At 45.1% G+C, this 19,337-nt stretch overlaps 2 protein-coding genes across 5 annotated transcripts in view; one reads left to right on the top strand and one right to left on the bottom strand.

Annotated features, from left to right (window-relative positions):
- The window catches only part of TIPIN (TIMELESS interacting protein), a 50,017-nt gene extending 38,574 nt beyond the window's left edge, over nt 1-11,443 (bottom strand). Inside the window, exons 1-2 of one of the 4 annotated variants that reach the window (XM_009210462.4) lie at nt 11,339-11,435; nt 9,965-10,042 (exon numbers count right to left, since the gene is read on the bottom strand). The gene's annotated coding sequence lies outside the window, so the exon portion shown is untranslated. Of the gene's footprint in view, nt 1-9,964; nt 10,207-11,338 lie in introns of those variants that run through there. The other 3 variants (XM_009210458.1, XM_009210464.2, XM_009210465.4) reach the window with 3 other exon arrangements.
- Nucleotides 11,444-11,555: 112 nt separating this feature from the next.
- MAP2K1 (mitogen-activated protein kinase kinase 1) overlaps nt 11,556-19,337 on the top strand; it is a 109,962-nt gene continuing 102,180 nt past the window's right edge. The window contains exon 1 of the mRNA XM_003901088.4: nt 11,556-12,165. Coding sequence (XP_003901137.1) covers nt 12,086-12,165 — 80 coding nt within the window. The 5' untranslated portion in view covers nt 11,556-12,085. The remainder of the gene's footprint in view (nt 12,166-19,337) is intronic.

The following is a 19,337-nucleotide window of genomic DNA, read 5'->3' as shown; positions in this document are numbered from 1 at the left end:
TGATGAAATCACCTAATGACACATTTGTCAGAACATATTCCCATCAGTATGCAATGCATGACTGTATATTGAAATAAAATATGCAGTCATGTATATTTTGGGTCATAGGGAAGATGTTAAATCTTAGAAGACATCGCCAGTTTTCCAAACTGGTTACACAAATTTATACTCTCACCATCAGTGTAAGGAAGTCATAATTGTTCCACATCGTTATCAACATTTGATATTACTTTTCTTTTTCTTTTTTTGTTTATTAATTAATATGGTTTTTTGAGACAGAGTCTTGCTCTATCACTCAGGGGTAGAGTGGAGTGCAATAGCAGGATCATGGCTCACTGCAGCCTCCAACTACTGGTTGCAACTGATCCTCCTACCTCAGCCTCCTGAGTAGCTGGGACCACAGGCATGCACCATCACACCTGGCTAATTTTCAAATTTTTTGTAGAGACAGGGTCTCCCTGTGTTGCCCAGGCTGGTCTTGAACTCCTGGGCTCAAATGATCCTTTTGCCTCACCTTCCCAAAGTGCTGAGATTACAGGCGTGAGCCACCAAGCACAGCTAGTCTTTTTTCAATTTAGCCAGAATAGTGGATGTAGTATCACACTGTGCGTGTTCTTAAATTGTGGTAAAATATACATAATAAAACATTTACTATTTAGATCATTTTTATTTTATTTTTTTTAGAGACAAGGTCTTACTACGTTGCCCAGGCTAGCCCTGAACTTCTGGGTACCAGGAATCCTCCTATCTTAGCCTCCAGAGTAGCTGGGACTACAGAAGCATGATCCCCTCACCCTGTGCCCATCTTAAATCATTTTTTAAGTTTACGATTCAGTAGCATTAGGTACTTATACTGTGGTTTTAATTTGCATTTCCCCATAACTAAGGAATTTCAGCATCTTTTCATATATTTATTGACTATTTGGATGTCTTCTCTTGTGAAGTTCCTGTTCAAGGGTTTTGAACACTTTATTTATTTATTTTATTTTGAGACAGGGTCTCACTCTGTCACCCAGGCTGGAGGCAGTGGCTTGATCTTGGCTCACTGCAACCTCCGCTTCCCAGGTTCAAGTGACTCTCCTGCCTCAGCCTCCCAAGTAGTGCATGCCACCATCCTCAGTTACTTGTTTTTGTTTTTGTTTTGAGATGGAATTTTGTTCTTGTTACCCAGGCTGGAGTGCAATGGTGCGGTCTCGGATCACCACAACCTCTGCCTCCCAGGCTCAAGCGATTTTCCTACCTCAGCCTCCCAAGTAGCTGGGAATACAGGTGCCTGCCACTACGCCCTGTTAATTTTTTTTGTATTTTTAGTAGAGACGGGGTTTCACCATGTTGCCCAGGCTGGTCTCCAACTCCCAACCTCAGGTGATCTGCCTGCCTTGGCCTCCCAAAGTGCTGGGATTACAGTCGTGAACCACCATGCCTGGCCAATTTTTTGTAGAGACAGGGTTTCACCATGTTGGCCAGGCTGGTCTCGAACTCCTGACCTCAAGTGATCTGCCCTTCTGGGCCTCCGAAAGTGCTGGGATTACAGGCCTGAGCCACTGTGTCTGGCTTTGCCCATTTTTTTTTTTTAAATTGGATTGTCTATCTCTTCTCGTGTTAATGTGTATCAGGATATGAGGTTTGTGGGTTTTTTTGGATATATGCATTATATGGGCCAGGTGCAGGGGTGCATGTCCATAATCCCAGCTACTCAGGAGGCTGAGGTGAGAGGATCGCTTGAGGCCAGGAGTTTCAGGTTGCAGTGCACTATGATTGTGCTTGTGAATAGCTACTGCACTCTAGCCTGGGTAACACAGTAAGACCCCTCCTCTTAAAAAATATATTCGTTGCAAATGTCTTCTTTCTTTTTCACTCTTTTTATTTCTTTATTTATTTAGAGACAAGGGTCTTACTCTGTGGCCCAGGTGGGTCTTGAACTCCTGAGCTCAAGCGATCCACCTACCTCGGCCTCCCAAAGTGCTGAGATTACAGGCATGAGCCACCACACCCAGCCTAATGTTGTTTTTAATTGGAAAAGTTATATCTATCTATATATCTATCTATATATATATTTCAAATAGTACCAAAGGCAAACACTATTAACAATTGCTCTTTTGTGCTTCCAGAAATTTTCTATCATATAAAAGCACATATACAAATATATTCTTGGCCAGGTGCTCATGCCCGTAGTCCCAGCACTTTGGGAGGTTTAAGTGGGAGGATCACTTGAGGCAAGGAGTTCAAGGCCAGCCTAGGCAACATACGGACACACTGTCTTTACAAAAAATTAAAAAATTAGCCAGTCACGGTGGCGCATGCCTGTAGTCCTAACTACTGGGGAGGCTAAGGCAAGAGGATCACTTGAGCCCAGGAGTTCAAGATTAAAGTGATCTATGATCCAGCCTTTGCACTGGAAATGGAGTAAGGCCTTGTACCAAAACAAAACCAAAACCCACAAAACCAAATATATCCTTTTTTTTTTTTCTTCCTAACAAATAGTTACTACACAATGTTCTGCTCCATTTATTTTCTTTCACATCATACATTTTGGAGATCTTTCTATACCAGCATAGATATGTCTGCCTCATTCTTTGGAATATCTGTACTGTATAGTACTTCTTTGTATAAATGTGTCATGATTTATTTGTATGTCATAATTTACTCTCCTTTTGACAGACAGATTGATTCCAGTTTTTTTTTTTTCATTTTAAATAATGCCACAGTAATCGTGTATTTAGAAAAAGGTTTTTTGGTATATATGTCTAACAATTTTTTCTTTTCTTTTTTTTTTTTTTGTTTTTGAGATGGAGTTTCGCTCTTATTTCCCAGGCTGGAGTGCCGTGATGTGGTCTCGGCTCACCGCAACCTCTGCCTCCCGGGTTCAAGTGACTCTCCTGCCTCAGCCTCCTGAGTAAATGAGATTACAGGCGCCCACCACCAAGCCTGGCTAATTGTTTGTATTTTTAGTAGAGACGAGGTTTCATCATGTTGGCCAGGTTGGTCTTGAACTCCTGACCTTAAGTGACCCCCCTGCTTTGGCCTCCCAAAGTGCTGGGATTACAGGCATGAGCCACTGTGCCCGGCCCCAGGTCTAATAATTTCTAAGGAAAAATTATGCAATGCTGGGTCAGTAATGGGACTTAAAAAAGTTATTGCCAAAATGCCCTTTAAAGAGATTGCAGCAGCTGGGCGTGATGGCTCATGCCTATAATCCCCAACACTTTGGGAGGCCAAGACTGATGGATCACTTGAGGTCAGGAGTTTGAGACCAACCTGGCCAAAATGGTGAAACCCCGTCTCTAATAACATATAAAAATTAGCCAGGGGTGGTAGTGGGCATCTGTAATACCAGTTACTCAGAAGGCTGAGGCAGGAGAATTGCTTGAACCCGTGAGGTGGAGGTTGCAGTGAGCAGAGATCACGCTACTCCACTCCAGCCTGGGCGACACAGCGAGACTCCCTCTCAAAAAAAAACCCCAAAAAACAAACGAAAAAAGAGATTGCAGCAATTATACTCCCAGAAATAGTGTATGAGAATGCCTTTTCTCCCACATCTTCAATAATACTGATAAGTGAAGGTGATCTCTCACTTTAATTTGCATTTCTCTAAGTGAGTAGAATATTTGAAAGCCATTTGTATTACTTTCTCTGTGAACTACCTATATTGATGTATTAATACTTTTCCTATGTTTCTATTGGATGAATGATGAATGATCTTCTTTTAATTTGTAATTGCTCTTTTTCTTTTTTTTTTTTTTTTTTTGAGATGGAGTCTTGCTCTGTCGCCTAGGCTGGAGTGCAGTGGTATGATCTCAGCTCACTGCAACCTCTGCCTCCTGGGTTCAAGCAATTCTCCTGCCTCAGCCTCCCGAGCAGCTGGGACTACAGGTGCGTACCACCACACCCAACTAATTTTTATATTTTTAGTGGAGACAGGGTTTCACCATATTAGCTAGGCTGGTCTCACACTCCTGACCTCATGATCCACCCACTTCGGCCTCCCAAAGTGCTGGGATTACAGGCGTGAGCCACCGTGCCTGGCCTCTTTTTTTCTTTTTTTTTCATGGAGTCTCACTCTGTTGCCCAGGCTGGAGTGCTGGATTGCAGTGGTGCAATCTCGACTCACTGCAACCTCTGCCTCATGGGCTCAACCAATTCTCCTGTCTCAGACTCCCAAGTAGCAGGGACTACAGGCAAGCACCACCACACCCAACTAATTTTTTCCTTTTTTTTTTTTTTGAGACAGAGTCTCGCTCTGTTGCCCTGGCAGGAGTGCAGTGGCGCGATCTCGGCTCACTGCAACCTCCGCCTCCTAGGTTCAAGCAGTTCTTCTGCCTCAGCCTCCCAAGTAGCTGGGATTACAGGTGCACGCCACCATGCCCAGCTAATTTTTTTTTTTTTAAACGGAGTCTCACTCAGTCACCCAGGCTGGAGTGCAGTGGTGCAATCTCAGCTTACCACAACCTCTGCCTCCCAGGTTCAAGTGATTCTCCTGCCTCAGCCTCCTGAGTAGCTGGGATTACAGGTGTGTGCAACCATGTCCGGCTAATTTTTGTATTTTTAGTAGAAATGGGGTTTCACTGTGTTGGCCAGGGTGGTCTTGAACTGCTGACCTCATGATCCGCCCAACTTGGCCTCCCAAATTGCTGGGATTACAGGCATGAGCCACCGTGCCCAGCCAAATTTGTGTATTTTTAGTAGAGATGGGGTTTCACCATGTTGGCCAGGCTTGTCTCCATCTCCTGACCTTGTGATCCACCTTCCTTGGCCTCCCAAAGTGCCGGGATTACAGGCGTGAGCCACCGTGCCCAGCCAATTGTTCTTAATTATATTAAAGAAATTAGACTTTTATTATATTGCAGATATTGTAAATGTTTATTTTCTCAGCTTATCATTTGTGCACTTATATCTCTGTACAAGGTGTTTTTTGCTCCATGGAGAAATGTCAAATGTTTGTGAGGTTAATTTTATTAATCTTTGCCTTTATGGTTTTGATGGTTTGTGTCTTTCTTCAAATGTTTTTCTCATTCCAAAATTTAAAAAATAATTTTCCCATGATCTTCTCTAGCTTCTGTAGCAGTACTTCTATGATTTCATGATTTCATCTTTCTTTTTTTTTTTTTTTTTTTTGAGACGGAGTCTTGCTGTGCTCCCAGGCAGGAGTGCAGTGGTGTGATCTCGGCTCACTGCAAGCTCCGCCTCCCGAGTTCACGCCATTCTCCCGCCTCAGCCTCCCAAGTAGCTGAGACTACAGGCGCCCGCCACCACGCCCGGCTAGTTTTTTGTATTTTTAGTAGAGACGGGGTTTCACCATGTTAGCCAGGATAGTCTGGATCTCCTGACCTCGTGATCCACCCGCCTTGGCCTCCCAAAGTGCTGGGATTACAGGCTTGAGCCACTGCGCCCGGCCATGATTTCATCTTTCTTTCTTTATTCTTTTCTTCCTTTTTTTTTTTGAGACAGAGTCTCACTCTATTGTCCAGGCTGGAGTGCAGTAGTTTGATGATGACTCACTCTAACCTTGACCTCCTGGGCCTAACTAATCTTCCCACCTCAGTCTCTCAGGTAGCTGGGACTGTAGGGATGTGCCACCATGCTCGGCTAAGTTTATCTTTTTCAAATTTTATTAAAAATATTTTCTTAGAAATGGGGGTCTCACTATGTTGACTAGGCTGGTTTTAAACTCCTGGCCTCAGGCAATCCTCCTGTCTTGGTCTCCCAAAGTGTTAGGTTACAGGTATGAGCCACCGTGCCCAAAGTTTATTTTTTTGTAGAGGTGGAGTCTTCCTATATTGCTCAGGCTGTTTTCAAACTCCTGGCCTCAAGCAATTGTCCTGCCTCTGCCTCCCAAAATGCTGGAATCACAGGCATGAGCCCCTGTGCCTGGCCTTGATTGCATCTTCAATGCACCTGGAATTTATTATAGAATTAAAAAGTAGGGATACACTTCCATTTCTTTTCCAAATGGCCAGGTAGTTGTCCCTATTTCCTTAACTAAATACTCCATGACATTGAAAGTCCCAGCCATTTCCCAGATATCTATATGTTCTATTGGTTTTTACCAAAAATAGTGGTGTCCAATGCTATCTCACTCTACTTTAATTTGTCTTTGAGTGTTGATATAGAGGTTACTTTTTTCTGTTTATGATAAAACAACAGAGATCTGGGCCAGGTGCAGTGGCTCATGTCTGTAATCTGAGCACTTTGGGAGGGCGAGGTGGGTGGATCACCTGAGGTCAGGAGTTCGAGACTAGCCCGACCAACATGGTGAAACCCCGTCTGTACTAAAAATACAAAAATTAGCTGGGCCTGGTGGTGGGTGCCTGTAATCCCAGCTACTCAGGAGGCTGAAGCAGGTAAATCGCTTGAACCTGGGAGGCATAGGTTGCAGTGAGCCCCAATTGCGCCATTGTACTCCAGCCTGGGTGACAGAGCAAGACTCCATCTGGAAAAAGTAAAAAAAAGGAATAGACATCCTAGGTTTTTCTAGAAGTACTATTAAAAAATATTAATTCCTACTGTTTGAAATTTCTAGAAATGAAAGTCTTTTCTTGTCTAGTATTTCATCATATGGGTGTGTCATAAATGATGTAATCATTTCCCTTCTGTTGAATATTTAAGTAATTTCAGATTTTACCTATTTAAATAATACTATGTTGATCATTCTTCTGTATAGCTTTCATAATTTCTTTAAAAGAGAGTCATGGAAGTAGAATTACTGAATCAAAGTGTGTGAATATTTCTGAAGGAAAATTTCTGGAAAGCCTCTATAAATTATTCTCCTTCGGCTGGGTGTTGTGGGTCACACCTGTAATCCCAGCACTTTGGGAGGCCGAGGCGGGTGGATCACCTGAGGTCAGGAGTTCGAGACCAGCCTGCCCAACATGGCGAAACTCTGTCTCTACTAAAAATACAAAAAATTAACTGAGTGTGGTGGCAGGTGCCTGTAATCCCAGCTACTCAGGAGGCTGAGGCAGGAGAATTGCTTGAACCTGGGAGGTAGAGGTTGCAGTGAGCCGAGATTGCACCACTATACTCCAGCTGGGCGATGAGCAAAACTCCGTCTCAAAAAAAAAAACAATACAAAACAAAACTATTCTTCTTCCAGCAGATTATGTTTACATGATGAAAACCTCTCCCCATCACCATTTATTTAGCTCCTGTGTGTTAGACACTATTCTTTCACAATTTCATTTAATGCTCATAACTATTTAGTGCAGTCGTAGATAGTATAATTCTCATTTTATAGGTAAATTAACTGATGCTCAGAGAGGGTAAGTAATCAGCCAAGGGCAGAACTGGAATTAATCTCAGGTCTTTCTCTCTCAAGTTCAGGTTTTTTTGTTTTGTTTGATTTTTGAACCTAAGATATAGAGGTCTGAGTTGAATGTACTCAATTCATGGTATGTTTTCATCAGTGACTGTCCTTGTATTTCTTTTTCTGTGTTTTCCAGGTTGGGGGTGTAAGATCATGGCTCACTGCAGTCTCGACTTCGGTTCAAGCGATCTTCCCATCTCAGCCTCCAGAGTAGCTGGGACTGCAGGCACGTGCCACCATGCCTGGCTAATTTTTGTATTTTTTGTAGAGATGGGGTTTCGTCACATTGCCCAGGCTAGTACTGAACTCTTGGACTCAACTCATCCACCTGCCTCAGCCTCCCACAGTGCTGGGATTACAAGAGTGAGCCACCACACCTGGCCTATATTTCTTGGATCTTCAGGTTTGTGATCTAACTACACTGTGTACAAATGGGATGAACCAGTATTTGCCAATATTCGAACATTTTTGACCTACAAATAGAGCAACCTGATATGGTTCGACCAAATATGTATGTTACAGTTATTATTATACATGGTGGTCACTGATTCATATACATTTAGTTCAGTCGTATTCTTGTCTGTATGGTCAGCACTTATGTTAGGCCCTCAGGAAAAGCTGACAGAACCGATGGATCACTGCCGGTCTGAAAAGGAAATGAGGAAAACAAATTCTCCTACCTTGAACTATTCTGCAAACTTTAACCAGGGGTAAGTGTTTATCTGGGCTTCTTGGACCATGATAAGGGCTTAGGGTTTACTCAGTAGAGGCCAACCCAGCATGCGTAGAATCATAGTATTTCAATATTAAAAAGAATGCTCCGTTTTTCACAGAGTGGAAGTGAGGCCTTGAAAATTCCAATTAATTGCTCAAAGTCCTATTCGTTTTTATTTGAACTAGTAGATATAAAATTATACCAGAATTCAGATAGAGTGCCTTGATAATACATTGTTTTGAAAAGTTTCGATTTTTTTTTTTTTTTTTTTGGAGACAGAGTCTCACTGTGTTGCACAGGCTGGAGTGCAGTAGAGTGATCTTGGCTCACTGCAACCTCCACCTCCTGGTTCCAGTGATTCTCTAGCTTCAGTCTCCCAAGTAGTTAAGACTACAGGCACCCACCACAACGCTCAGATACTTTTTGTATTTTTAATAAAGACAGGGTTTCACCATGTTGGCCAGGCTGGTCTCGAACTCCTGACCTCAGGTAATGCTCCCATCTCGGTCTCCCAAAGTGCTGGGATTACAGGTGTCAGCCACCACCATGCCCGACCTTCAATTAACTTTTTAATGTTTATTATTTTACTCTGATACTAAAAATTATGCATGTTTAACATGAATAAGGATACAATCACTTCTATACACACATGCATACATTTACATCTATGCCTCTATATTAAAAACTATGGGAAAAAGAAATGGGGAGATGTAGGTCAAAGAATACAAACCAGCAGATACGTAGGATGAAGAAGTCTAGAGGTCTAATGCACAACATGAAGACCATAGTTCATAACGTTGTATTGTATCTGAGTTTTTTGTTAAATAAGTAGATTTTAGCTGCTCTTGTCATACTTTACACAAGCCTTTATGTGACAGTACAGATATGTTAATTCATTTCACTATAGTAACCATTTTACTATCTATATATATCCCATAACATCATGTTATAAACCGCAAATACACACAATGAAATTTATTTTTATTTATTTTATTTATTTCTGAGACAGAGTCTTGCTCGCTCTGTTGCCCAGGCTAGAGTGCAGTGGTATGATCTCAGCTCACTGCAACCTCCGCCTCCCCGGTTCAGGCAATTATCCTGCCTCAGCCTCCTGAGTAGCTGGGATTACAGGTGCCCACCACCATTCCCGGCTGATTTTTGTAATTTAGAAGAGACTGCGTTTCACCATGTTGGCCAGGCTGGTCTAGAACTCCTGACCTCAAGTGATCTTCCAGCTTCCGCCTCACAAAGTGCTGGGATTACAGGTGGTAGCGACCACTGCATCATCCATCCCAGTATAATTTATTTTTTAAAAAACTATGAGTTCAGGCCGGGTGCAGTGGCTCATGCCTGTAAACCCAGCATTTTGGGAGGCCAAGGTGGGCGGATCACCTGAGGTCAGGAGTTTTGAAACCAGCCTGGCCAACATGGTGAAACCCCGTCTCTACTAAAAATACAAAATTAGCTGGGCGTGGTGGTGCATGCCTGTAATCCCAGCTACTTGGGAGGCTGAGGTAGGAGAATCACTTGAACTCGGGATGCGGAGGTTGCAATGAGCCGAGGTCACGCCATTGCACTCCAGCCTGGGCAAAAAGAGCGAAACTCACTTAAAAAAAAAACAACCAAAAACCCAAAAAACAAAACAAAACCAACTATGAGTTCACACTGATACCTCCAATTCCAATACAATAGCATAGGGTATTCTCCCTTCCCATACTTCTAACTTCATTCTACCACAGTGAGAAAGCTGGCTCTGTCACGTTTAATACATTTAGTGACTTAATCAATCATCCTGAATGCAACTAACCTCCCATCTAAGCTTCTAGGCCTTTCCCACTTGGATGCCTTGTTCTCTGGTCTTGGGCTCTAGGGCTAAGACTTTGTGTAGGGCTGCCTCCCAGGCGATCAAGCCCTCTTTACCTTCTCAGGTTCCTCAGCTTCCTTACCTGGTAGGTCACTGACACTTGGCTGTGGACAACCAGGTGTAGATGTTCCTCTGTTCTGTACACCTAATGTCTTTGGCCCTGAATATTTTAGGATGGAAAAGGGGAAGAGGAACACTGAATGTGCACTTCGGAATGGGTATTGTACCTCTTATTTTATTAAGTTCTTTATTCACATTTTATTTCTTTAGTAATTCACAGAACAGGAATTTTTGGATTAAAGTTTTTTGTTTTGTTTTGTTTGTGTTTTTTTTTTTTTTGAGACAGAGCCTCACTCTGTCGCCCACGCTGGAGTGCAGTGGTGCGATCTTGGATCACTGCAACCTCCGCCTCCCAGGTTCAAGCAATTGTCTGCCTCAGCCTCCCAAGTAGTTGGGATTACAGGCGCCCACCACCACGCCCAGCTACTTTTTTGTATTTTTAGTAGAGACGGGGTTTCACCATTTTGGTCAGGCTGGTCTTGAACTCCTCACTTCGTGGATCCACCCGCCTCGGCCTCCCAAAGTTCTGGAATTACAGGCGCGAGCCACTGCGCCCGACCTGGATGAAAGTTTTTCATAGGAAGTCTTGCTCTGTAGCCCCGGCTGGTGTGCAGTGGTGTGATCATAGCTCACTGCAGCCTCAAACTCCCGGGCTCAAGTGATCCTCCAGCCTCAGCCACCTCAGTAGCTTGGACTACAGCTGCACACAACCATGCCCAGCTAATAGAGATGAGAGTCTCACTATGTTGCCCAGGCTGGTCTCGAACTCCTGGGCTCAAGTGATCCTCTTGCCTGGGCCTCCCAAAATTGAGACTACAGGCATAAGCCACTGCTCCTGGCCCGAAACAGTGTTTTTAAAGCTTTAAAAAATATGCCAATATGGTGAAAACCCGTCTCTACAAAAATACAAAAAGTAGCCGGGCATGACGGCAGGTGCCTGTAATCCCAGCTACTCTGGAGGCTGAGGCAGGAGAATCGCTTGAACCTGGGAGACGGAGGTTGTAGTGAGCCGAGATCGCGCCACTACATGCCAGCCTGGGCGACTGAGGGATACTCCGTCTTAAAAAAAAAAAAAAAAAAAAAAGTTCCCAAGTCTAAAAAAAAAAATAATAATCAATCTGCTCTCAAAAACTGTTGCAACAATATACAATCTCATCAGCACTAAGTATCCACTTCCTTGCACCCTTCTCAGTAGTATTACCATTAAACAAACAAACAAACAAAATATATATGTGACAGTTTGTTGGGCTCAAAGGAGTCTCTCGACAAGTTTTCTATCCCCCACGCTGCCTCTCCTCTGAACACAGGAAGGGTTCCTTTTCCTTATTTATTTTGTTATTTCATTTCCATCAACACGACTCGGCTTGGGGACAGGGGTCGGGGGTAGGCCAGTTACCGTAGAGGTGGAGGCCGCGCAGCACCTGGCCTGGAGGAGCTCACCACGCAGCGACATAGACCTCTTCCCTGCTGGGTCCACCTGCGAGCCTTGGGGCGATAGAGGGCGCCGTGGAGCCCGCAACGGACCCCGCCCCCAGGGCAGCGCGCCGCGCTCCCGTGACGTATTTCCGCGTCATCTGCCGCCGAGGCTTGCCCCCATTGGTTGTCTGCGAGGCAATAGGGGCGGAGCCGAGTGGGAGTGTGGAAGCGCCGCATCCCGGGTGGGGGGCGAGGCTTCCCCTTCCCCGCCCCTCCCCCGGCCTCCAGTCCCTCCCAGGGCCGCTTCGCCAAGCTGCTAGGAGCACGGCGGCGGCGGCGGCACTTTCTCCCGCAGGAGCTGGAGCTGGAGCTGGGCTCTGGTGCACGCGCGGCTGGGCCGCCCGAGCCGGAGGGACTGGTTGGTTGGGAGAGCGGGAGGGAATCCCGGGCTGCCGAATCGCACATTCAGCCCGCTCCGCTCCTGCAGGGCAGCCCTTCGGCTCTCTGCGCGCGGAGCCGAGTCCCGGGCGGGTGGGGCGGGGGTCCACTGAGACCGCTACCGGCCCCTCGGCGCTGACGGGACCGCGCGGGGCGCACCCTCTGAGGGCAGCTCCGGCGTTAGCGGCCCGGACCTGGTCCTGCGCAGCGGGCGCGGGGCAGCGCAGTGGGAGGAAGCGAGAGGTGCTGCCCTCCCCCCGGAGTTGGAAGCGCCTTTCCCAGGTCCAAAATGCCCAAGAAGAAGCCGACGCCCATCCAGCTGAACCCGGCCCCCGACGGCTCCGCGGTTAACGGGACCAGCTCTGCGGAGTAAGTATGGGGCGGGCGGTGAACCTCGGGGCCCGGCTGGGGAGGCCCGGGCCGGGGAGCAGGAGCGCGCGCCAGGCTCCGCTCTGGTTTGTCACGTACGTCTGGGACTGGCAGGGGGCGAGGAACTCCGGGCCGCCGAGGTATCGGTGACTAAGCACTGATTGTGCTTCTGACTCAGACCAGTTAGCGGATCCCGCGGGTCTCGATTCCCCTCTGCACCCCTTTTCCCGACCGTTTCAGTGGTTCCTGGCCACTGTGCAGTCTTCTCCCAAGAAAATAAAAGCTAGCACGTCTCCTCTGCCTCCCCCCAGCTCTGTTCTAAATGTGATCCTCTGGGAGTCTGGCCTGTAATGGGGAGAGGAGGCTACTGTTTTGGAAAGAATTAGGATCGCATCCGTGCTTTTGAGACCGGCTCAGGGTATTAAGTGTGGAGCATCATCCTCACCTTCATGCCTGACACCTGTGGGGTCTGAGTGCCTTGTTGCAGGTCAACTGCCTGGCCAGCGGGGGCGTGCTGGAAGTCCGTGTGGACTTCGTGGCTTTTCCTTGCCGACTTTGGAGGTTCTCGGTTCTTGGCTTTCCTGGGAAATTGCTCAAGAAAGCGGCTTTCTTTTTCATCCGACTCTTCATTCATTCATTCATTCATTGAACAAACCATTTTCTCACTAATGATTTCCTAGCTTTCCGTACTTGACTAGGAGCCCCTAAACTCCTGACCTGAGGCATGAACACCATGACCTAGAAACCACATGCTAGGTGCTCCATCTCTGCAGCTTCCAGCGTTGCTCACAAACGAGCACTTTATTTCATGAAATAATCTTGAGGCTGTTTCCTGGGGGTTTCTGAGTTCCTACAACTCTCTTGGGTTCTAGGTAAGGTACAAGACTATGTGAGGGAAAGCTGCTTGGCTAGCTAGAGAAATAGCCAGAAAAGATTAGGTTATTATTATTATTATTTGCCTTTTTTTAGTTGTTGTTTGCCCAACCTTCAGTAAAGATTAGGTTCTTAATCTCTTTTTTACCTGCACACTGCAGGCTTTAGGAAGCTAACTGATGAAATCAGGGTAGGCTTGGACCTTCTGCTCTTTGGTGATTTCTGTAACCTCCCTTCCTTTCTCTAGATTTTTAGAAAATTTTATTTTTTAAAATTTTATACAGATAGGGTCTTGCTATATTGCTTAGGCTGGTCTTGAACTCCTGGGCTCTAGCGATCCTCCCAAAGTGCGGGATTACAGGCATGAGCCACTCTGCCCAGCCAGCTTTCTCTAGATTTTAATAACCTGGGGTCCTGTTGGCTTGATGACTTGTTCCATCCCTGTAATGATCACAAGGTCGATGGTGGACCCATGGTGTGTGTTCAACTGTGTTCTTCAGACCTGCTCCCAGCCGACTCTCTTCTTTAGTCCCCTGTCAATCCTGTGGGGTCTATTTTGCATGATACTGACTTGTATAGGTAGTTGGATTGCATTATTGCATTGCAAACTTTTTTTTTTTTTTTTTTTTTGAGTCGGAGTTTCACTCTTGTTGCCCAGGCTGGAGTGCAGTGGTGCGATCTCAGCTCACTGCAACCTTCGCCTTCCAGGTTCAAGCGATTATCCTGCCTCAGCCTCCTGAGTAGCCACCACGCCCGGCTCATTTTGTATTTTTAGTAGAGACTGGGTTTCTCCAGGTCATTCAGGCTGGTGGCAAACTCCCAGCCTCAGGTGATCTGCCTGCCTCGGCCTCCGAAAGTGCTGGATTATAGGCGTGAGCCACCGTGCCCGGCCCATTTGTTCAGTTTTAGTGTACAGTGTTTCACCCTCTTAAAATAGACTGAAAGTCCTGACTGTTGTTAGGACAAGTTTTGACCACAGTGGATTCTGGCTGAATGTTGTGGCCTGATTATCCTTTCCTATTTGATTGGAAGTGGATACTGAGTAGAAGTACCTGTTATTCTGTTGTAACTGTGACACCACAACTGTATTCTCTCAAGGAAGAGGGATTTCATTAAAACAGTAAAAGCAGGATGAGAAGAAACTACCCCAGATTTGGTGGCAGAAAAATTTGGATGGGACGGGGAGGGTCTAAACAGTGGTTAAAAGGTAGGGGCTCTGGAGTCAGGCTAAGTTTGAAGCCTAGCTCTGTTGTGGGTTTTTGTTTGTTTGTTTGTTTGTTTGTTTTTTGGCAGAGTCTCTCTCTGTTACCCAGGCCAGAGTGCAGTGGTGCGATCTTGGCTCACCGCAACCTCCACCTCCTGGGTTCAAGCAATTCTCCTGTTTCAGCCTCCTGAGTAACTGGGACTGCAGGCACGCGCCACCCTACCCTGCTAATTTTTGTATTTTAATAGAGACAGGATTTTACCATGTTGCTCAGGCTGGTCTCAAACTCCTAACCTGGTGATCCTCCCACCTCAGCCTCCCAAAGTTTTGGGATTACAGCCTGGCCTCTGTTGTGGTTTTGTGACCTGCTTCAAGTCTTTTAGTCTGAGGCTTAGGTTTAGTTTTTTCATCTGCAAAAATGGGGCTAATAGAATCTACTTAGCATAGTTGTGAAGATTAAATGAGGTAGTACATAGTAAACCTTCCAAAGCTGTTGGCTGCTGGTGCCTTTGTTACTGCCTAAGTGTTGGACTGAAGGAAACTGGAAGGTGATTTTCATTCATGGTGGTGGATTGTGTGTTAAGGTACCTTTGCTTCTGGACAATCACCTCTCCCTAGTTTAGTTTTTTGTACCATCTGCATCTACCTCTGACTCATTGCTGTGTTACAATAGGAGGCATCTTTGTGTAGACTGCCCCAGATAAACAGGGACTGTTTCCCTATATTTCGTAGCACGAATGAGAGGGAAAGCTTTACACATCTTCATCTTTCACTTCTGACAGTGTTTCTCAAGCAAAATGTCCCCTATCTTGGGCTACCAGCAGAAAGAATTCCATTGCTTTCATGATTTCTGTGATTAGACCAGGGCACAATTTTGAATGTTATCAGACAACGTGAACTAAAGAAGAGGAAAATCCATTTTGACAGTAAATAACTCTTGGTACCAAATTGGCAAGGTTGCTTTTCACTTGGCATCTTTTGCTTACCTCTAACATAGCCCTTACCCAACTCAGAGATGGAGTTGGGTAATATGGGACCTGAAGTTGTAGGGGTCCTCAAAGAAAAATCATGCAAAAATAGCTTTCTTTTGCATATTTTGCAAAAACATGTGAGCATATTACTAGGGTCTTAAGTGTTAGAATAAAATAATATTATTCCTCTGTTTAAAATGTTTTTCTGGTTCTATTGCAGTTATACAAAATCCAAACTCCTTATATTACACTATGAGACTAAGTGATCTGCCTGTTGTTCCCACTGCCCCCTCCTACCAGTCTCTTTGACCACATTTCCTGCCACTCCTTTCTTCCACCACTGTAGTCCTCTTTCACTCTTTCACTTCCTCTATGGGGTGGTCCATACTCACTGCAGGCCTCTGTACATGCTGTTCCCTTTGCCTGGAATGAATCACCCCTCCTTCCCTAGGTAGGCAGGAAGCAGTCTTCACCTATTTGCCTAAGTGGTCCCTCTTTGTCATGTCACCTGAGCTTTTTTTTTTTTTTTTTTTTTTTTTTTTTGGATACGGGGGTCTCACTATGTTGCCCAGACTGGTTCTTGAACTCCTGGACTCCAGTGATGCTCCCACCTCAGCCTCTTGAGTAGCTGGGACTACAGGTGGCCACTGCTGTGCCTGGCACTCACCTGAGCTTTTAATAAGACTTGATCATTGTAATTTTTTACTGGGGTGTTCTTAACATTTGTCTCTCCTGTACACTATAAACTTTAAGCACAGCACTGCCTTTTTTTGACTCACCGCTCTGTAAGTACACCCAAAATAGTTCCTGGCACATAATAGGTCCATAGATGTTTGTTGAATCAATGAGTGAATGAAATTTCTAATATTTGCACAATGGGTTTAATCAAACTTTTTACGTCTTTTCCTTTTCTTTTCCCCTTTATGCTCATTCCTTTTCTCTCCATTTCCTTTTGTTTTAGTCACCCACTCAACCATTCTAAGGTGTTTATATGGTTTTATAATTCCACCTGTTAGTTTGATTATGTGTATACCCTTGGGAAGTAGAAGGATGATTTCGTATGCATCTGCTTAGGATTCTAAATGCTATTGTGCCAGAAATCTGCATTTCATAGACAGGATAGAGTAGGTTATGTTGAGGTAACAACCACAAAATCTCAGTAATTTAACACACTTTCCGGTCAGTGGGAGGCTCTGTAGATTGGAGTCCTTTAGGGATCCAGGCTGATTGAGGCATCGTCTCTGAAATATACCTACATGAGGAGGGAATCTTGTGAAGAACCACATTCAGGCTCTTAAAGTTTTGCCCAGAAGTGAGCTTTGTCATTTTTGCTGCCATTTCTTTGGCCAGAGCAAATCATGTGGCCGTGTTGACCTTCAAGGAGGGCAGTGACCTTGGAAGGGGGAGAACCAGGAGTGTTTGTGTGTGTTTTTTTTTTTGTTTTGAAAAAGAGTTTTACTCCCACTGCCCAGGCTGGAGTGTAATGGTGCATGCCACCACGCCCTGCTAAGTTTTGATTTTTTTGTGGAGATGGGGTTTCACCATGTCGCTCAGGCTGGTCTTGAACTCTTGGGCTCAAGCGATCTGCCCACCTCATCCTCCCAAAGTGCTGGAATTATAGGTATGAGCCACTGTGCTGGTGAACCAGGAGTATTTGAACAGAAGCAGTGGCCATCACTAAATTTTATATCAGTTTCTTCTTTGTTTTTTTTCCTTTTCTTTTCTTTTTTTTTCTGTGACGGAGTTTTGCTCTTGTTGCCCAGGCTGGAGTGCAATGGCACCATCTCGGCTCACTGCGACCTCCGCCTCCCATGTTCAAGCAATTTTCCTGTCTCAGCCTCCTGAGTAGCTGGGATTACAGGCATGTACCACCACGCCTGGCTAATTTTGTATTTTTAGTAGAGACGGGTTTCACTATGTTGGTCAGGCTGGTCTCGAACTCCTGACCTCAGGTAATCTGCCTGCCTCGGCCTCCCAAAGTGTTAGGATTACAGGTGTGAGCCACTGTGCTCAGCCTTAGTTTCTTTTTTTTTTTCTTCCAATTTTGTTTTGTGCTCTATTCATGATGCTATATGATATGTGTCTAGTTCATTATTTCTCTTGGTCATAGAGCAGTCATGTGCATCTGCCACATTTTACTTATTTATTTCTCTAGAATTAGACATCTTTGTTGTTTTCCAACCCCTTGCTGCCTCAAACAGTCATGACCATGACCATGACCATCACCATCCTTGCACATCCTTGTTTCCTTTGGATGTTGTGAGTTTCCTGTGGAATGTACTCAGAAGTGGAATTGCTGGGTCTTACGGTACATTGCTGCTCCTTCCAGGATAAGACGTATTATTAATCTCTCTCTCTCTCTTTTTTTTTTTTTTTGAAACAGAGTCTCACTCTGTTGCCCAGGCTGGAGTGCAGCATCATAGTCCTGGCTCACTGCAACCCCTGCCCACAAGGTTCAAGCAATTCTGCCTTAGCCTCCCAAGTAGCTGGGATTATGGGTGCCTGCCACCACATCCAGCTAATTTTTGTGTTTTTAGTAGAGACAGGGTTTCACCATGTTGGTCAGTCTGGTCTCCAACTCCTGACCTTGTGATCTGCCCTCCTTGGCCTCCCAAAGTGCTGGGATTACAGGCGTGAGCCACTGCGCCCGGCCATTAATCTCTTTAAAACAATACCGTTAATCCAGTTGCAGTAGTGAGGCAGGGTACCTCTCGAGATCTCACTTTTTCTTTGACCTTGGGCAAGTCCTTTCGACTTTCTGACTCTTGGTTTCCTTAACTGTAAAGGGGATGTGATAATTGTGACAATATCTTTACCATGGTGGCCTATGAGGCCCTACCTGATCAGGTCCTTAGTTTTCTTCCAGTGTCCTCTTCACTCATGCACTCTTGCCACACTGTCCTCTGTGCTCTTGGGTTGTAGGTTGGGCACATTCTTATCTTAGAATCTTTGCATTTGCCATTCCTGCTGCCTGGAAAGCTTATCTCTCAAATACTGTATGACTTGCTTCCTCACTTTCTTCACCCCTCTGTTGAAATGTCTCTTCACAGAGACCATCTTTGATCACTCTGATACAGAACTCCCTGTCATTTTCTGCTGCTTGATTTTGCCTTATTTTTCTTTGTAGCACAGACTAGTAACTGAGGGTGCATCGTATATAAGTATTTATCTTCTTCTGCCACTCCAAGTGTAAGCTTCATGATGGTTGGGGCTTTGCCTTGTTCATTGCTCAGTGTGTAGAACAGATTCTGGCACATGGAAAATACTCAGTAGATATCTGTTGATTAAATGGCTGACTAGATCCTACCCCAGAGGAATACTTTGAAGATGTATAAAATTTCTTTGAAGGCTATAAGGTGCCGAATAACCTTAGGAGGGTTCACTGCTTGGCCTTATTAGTGTTCATGATTTTGGATTTTGAACTGTTTCTATGTAACCCTGAAACACTCAGACAGACTTATTGCATTCAGGGTGTAGTTCATAGCATCAGCAATTCTGCCAGGTTTGTAAGGAACACACGTCTGTTAGAGTGTGAAGGCCCTGGAGGATGAAAGGTTGAGACAGATTGATGTACTTTTTTTTTGTCTCTTGTGACTCTTTCTGAGATGTGCACCATGATAACTAGGAACTTTTTTTTTTTTTTTTTTTAAGAGACAGGGTCTTGCTCAGGCACCCAGGCTGGAGTGCATTGATGCTCACTATAACCTTAAATTCCTGGGCTCAGGGAATCCTCCTGCCTCAGCTTCCTGAGTAGCTGGGACTACAGGCACGTACCACCATGCCTAGCTAATTTTAAAATTTAGAGATAGGGTTTTGCTGTATTTGCCCAGGCTGGGCTTAAACTCCTTGCGTCATGCAATCCTTCCTCCTTGGCCTCCAAAAAGTGCTGGGTTTACAGGCATGAGCCACCGTGTCTGGCCTGATAACTAGGAGCTTTTGAAGTGGTTTCACACTGATTTTGTAGTTTTGAAGTTGGATGCTTTTATTGGATAGTTGACGCAGTAACTAATACTGGTGCTGTCTTTCAGAACAGCTTCATGTGAAAAAGGCCTGCTTAAGCCTGTGTCTTTGGGAAGAACATCTCTGCTGCTATTACAGCAGATACAGAAATAGCAAAGAAATTC

This window comes from Papio anubis, chromosome 7 (genome assembly GCF_008728515.1).
Source record: "Papio anubis isolate 15944 chromosome 7, Panubis1.0, whole genome shotgun sequence".
Classification (NCBI taxonomy): Eukaryota; Metazoa; Chordata; class Mammalia; order Primates; family Cercopithecidae; genus Papio; species Papio anubis.
This window is presented reverse-complemented; position numbering and strand designations above follow the sequence as displayed.